This window comes from Durio zibethinus, chromosome 10 (assembly GCF_047325235.1).
Source record: "Durio zibethinus cultivar Kanyao isolate XHJ-2024 chromosome 10, ASM4732523v1, whole genome shotgun sequence".
Taxonomy (NCBI): domain Eukaryota; kingdom Viridiplantae; phylum Streptophyta; class Magnoliopsida; order Malvales; family Malvaceae; genus Durio; species Durio zibethinus.
Window position 1 is genome coordinate 19,300,224 of NC_143171.1, and position 4,136 is coordinate 19,304,359.

At 31.0% G+C, this 4,136-nt stretch overlaps 1 protein-coding gene across 1 annotated transcript; it reads left to right on the plus strand.

The window, feature by feature from the left end:
• The first annotated feature begins 2,069 nt into the window (after window positions 1-2,069).
• LOC111292014 (senescence-specific cysteine protease SAG39-like) lies at window positions 2,070-3,243 on the plus strand. The gene is made up of 2 exons (XM_022884193.2): window positions 2,070-2,527; window positions 2,617-3,243. The coding sequence occupies exons 1-2, from the start codon at window positions 2,095-2,097 to the stop codon at window positions 3,207-3,209; spliced, it is 1,026 nt and encodes a 341-aa protein (XP_022739928.2). The 5' UTR covers window positions 2,070-2,094; the 3' UTR covers window positions 3,210-3,243.
• Window positions 3,244-4,136: the final 893 nt, after the last annotated feature.

Genomic DNA, 4,136 nt, shown 5'->3' on the forward strand with positions numbered 1-4,136 from the left:
AATTCATTCCAAACCTTAAAGTCATCCCAAGATTCAAGAGTTGAGATGAAAACTTTTTGTGAAATAATCTATTCCTGAATGTTGCCTAGACGATAAGGTATTTAAGAAATTTTATTTTATTAAGAATTTTTATAGATTTTCGCAACTGAAAATAAATTCGTTTTGTTAAAATAACAAATATATAAATATAAAATAATAAAGAATAGAATGAGATTTTAAATATAAATAGTTATATCTAAACTCTATCTAGAGATTGGAGAGTCTAAGTGATCTTTTTATATTTGAAAACCATAAAGCCTAAATTCGCATTTTATCATCATTTGCATGCATGTCCTTTTTTTATATTAATGTGTACATGTATAATGCTTATATATGTTTATTCTAATTATTGATGTTTAAAATTAATTCTATTATATTTTCATTTTTTTATTGCATAAAAAGTTCTTAAAAAAATTTAGTTTCAAACAAATAAAACTAAAATAACTTTTCATGAAATATAAGTGTTGGCATTTTATCTTGATGTTGGAGAGTTACCGATAATTATCATTTACAAAGAATGTTATTTTATTATCTTATAAGGAATGTTGCGATAAATTTTAGATGAAAAGATTATTTTTGAATTATGCTTTTATGTTAAAGAATTTGAAGGTATTCTTTAATCTAAAATTTTCATAATATTTTTTAATAAAGATTTTTTAAAATTAATTTTCTTTCTAAAAGATGAAAAAAATTATAAGTAAATTTTATATAAAAACCATTTTTGTCCAAAGTTATAAATAGAACATGATTAATTAATATTAATTTTATTCATTTTGTGGGGATGTTGATCTTTCCTTACGCGTAACCGACTCTGAACTTAATCTTATTTCATAGATCAAAATTATCTTTATAATAAATTTTAAACCCGTTTTATTGTTTTATTAAAAAGATAAAATTTTTGGATGACTAATCACACCATAAAAAAGATATTGGTGGTAACTCCCTGTATTTTTTCACGAATTTTAATTTTTACGTCCAACAGTTGCATTTTCAAACTGATACATTATGACAAGTATATTCTAATTACTTTGAAATTTCAATTGTATCCTCTGACAATATATGTTTTTATTTTTTTCCTTCTATTTTCTTAATTTTAACCAATCTCTTTTAATAGTAGTACGTAGTTGTTCAAATTACAAATTAGAACCTTATTAGAAAAAAAAACAATTATTATTGGGATAAAAAATCAAGATACCAAAGATATATATATATCTTATATATATATATATATATATAAGATAAAAGTAATTTTTAAACTTTAGAAATTAGATAATACTTTTGGGAGTTTTAGAAGGAAAGACCTTCTAATTTTATTGCACTTGGGGGTAGCCATCGAAAAGATTTTATTGTACTTGAAATTTTTTAATAGTAGAACAATTATTTAATCCGTAAATGTAGATAAGTGGCCGCGCCATGTAAATTATAGTGCATTTTGGTTTGGTTGATTTATCTGTGTGTTTTTCCGTTGTTTCTTGGACAAATTTTCAACCGAAGAGCAAAAGTCTAGGCTTAGGCAAAGCTTCAGAGCAAAGGAAGTTAAAACAAGGCCTTCTGTTATTTATAAAAAATTATATTAATACACAAAAATAACTGGATGCGATAAGCTACTTTTTTGGTGTATCCACCAAAAGATATTGCTTTGAGTAATATTAAACTATTAATGAACAGCTTTCCTTAATTGTCACATGACTGAAACGGCACGATGACACCAATTTTGTTCGGCTTAATATATATGAGGTTAGCTATTTTGAATACAAAATCCAACTCCTTCCAAACCACTATCACTAACGATAAAACTGTCTATAAACTATACCTGTACATGGATTTAAGTTTGAACATTAACTCCATTCATTCTACCATATTTATCAGACCAATTCTGATAATAGTCTTCATCAGAATATCTTCAAGGGCACGAAGATAAGCAAGAAGTGATCTCAAAGTTCCTAAAACAAGTATGTTATTCAGGAAATTTTTTACTATATAAGTGAAAGGATTCATCAAATTTTAGTGTGCCTTATCAATTTTCAACTCTTCAATCCTAGCAGCTACCCCGCCATGGCATACAAAAGCCAGTACCAATGCATTTATTTGGCCTTAATCTTCACAGTTGGTGCTTTAGTTTGTCAAGCCACATCACGCTCTCTTCAAGATGCATCGATGTATGAAAGGCATGAGCAATGGATGGCCCGTTATGGACGAGTGTACCAGGACAAAAATGAGAGGGAGGGACGTTTCAATATTTTCAAACAAAATGTGGCTCGCATAGAATCTTTCAATAGTGCCAATGACAAACCTTACAAGCTCGGTGTCAATCAATTTGCAGATCTTACAAACGAAGAGTTCATTGCTTCTCGAAATAGGTTCAAGGGCCATATGTGTTCCAACAAGGCTACGACTTTCAAATATGAAAATTTCACTGCATTACCTTCTACCGTGGACTGGAGAAATAAAGGAGCTGTAACACCTATTAAGGACCAAGGCCAATGTGGTATGTTCAAAGTTTTTATAAGAAATAATGGTTTTTGGTTCTTCTAGCTAATTATTAGTTCTAACTGTCGATGTATGATTGAAATACAGGAAGTTGTTGGGCATTTTCGGCTGTGGCAGCCATGGAAGGGGTTACTAAACTAGAAACAGGTAAGCTAGTTTCCTTGTCTGAGCAGGAGTTGGTTGACTGTGATACCAAAGGTGAAGATCAAGGCTGTCAGGGTGGTTTGATGGACGATGCTTTCCAATTCATCCAGAAAAACAAAGGCCTCACAACTGAATCGAATTACCCTTACAAGGGAGTTGATGGCACATGCAATACCAACAGGGAAGCCAACCATGCAGCCAATATTAATGGACATGAAGATGTGCCAGCCAATAATGAAGAGGCATTACAGAAGGCAGTTGCAAACCAGCCGGTTTCTGTTGCTATTGATGCTGGGGGGTTTGAATTCCAGTTCTACTCAAGTGGTGTATTTACAGGAGATTGTGGCACTGACCTAGATCACGGTGTTGCTGCTGTTGGTTATGGAGTGGATGCTGATGGGACTAAGTATTGGTTAGTAAAGAACTCTTGGGGTACTAGCTGGAGTGAAGAAGGGTACATTAGGATGCAGAGAGATGTTGGCGCAAAGGAAGGCCTTTGTGGCATAGCAATGCAAGCTTCTTACCCTACTGCTTGAACTTCATTACCATAGCCTATATATATCTATTCTGCTCTCGATGTAATATAAACATATTTAAACAAACAAGAGACCAATAGGAACTATGGTGTCTACTTTCAATATCCTATATGTGCTTGTATTTTCTAAGAAAAGGAATTACTGAAGGAATGACTTGTGTATTATATATTACACATTAAATTATTTATCTACTATCGTCTCACTTGCACATCTCAGCTCTTTTATTTTTTAAACCACAATTTTATGACTATTCCAGTGCCTATATATGGAATACTAGTGCCATTTTTTAAAATAGAAGGACCATTAATTCATCTTGATTCTGTGTGCTAACGGAAGTTCCTTTTGTGAGTTTAAGAGGGAGAGTGCGAAGGAAGTATCAATATTTGAGAGAGTTGAGAAACCGCCATAACTAATAAAAATAGTGATGAGCACATCATGAGGAAAAAAAAAATGATGACTTGCAGCAGCATCAGCTTGAATTCTTGACAAATGAACAGTAGAAATGGAGTACTTGATAATTAGACTAAAAGGTCTGAAGAGTGAGTATAATCATCTATTTTCTTACGAATATCAAGCAAGAAAAATGATCCGCCAACTATTCTTCTTCCCGAGTAATCCTAAAATTTTTTATTCTTTGTTAAATAATTATTTATTTATGTATATCGAAAAAATATATATTCAATAATATTAATAATGATATAATTATATTTTTTTCTTTAGACACGACGATAATTGTAATAATATAGAATTATATTATTTCAAATTTTTATTTACAAATTTTTTACATATATTATAAATTGACACCCTAAAAATAATTTGGGTCCGTTGTTGGTCTCACGTGAGCCAAATTCCCATTGTTGAGGAATCACTCAACTCCAACTCCTTTATGGCTCCACCAGATCATATTGAACCTCAAACAAAAGTTAG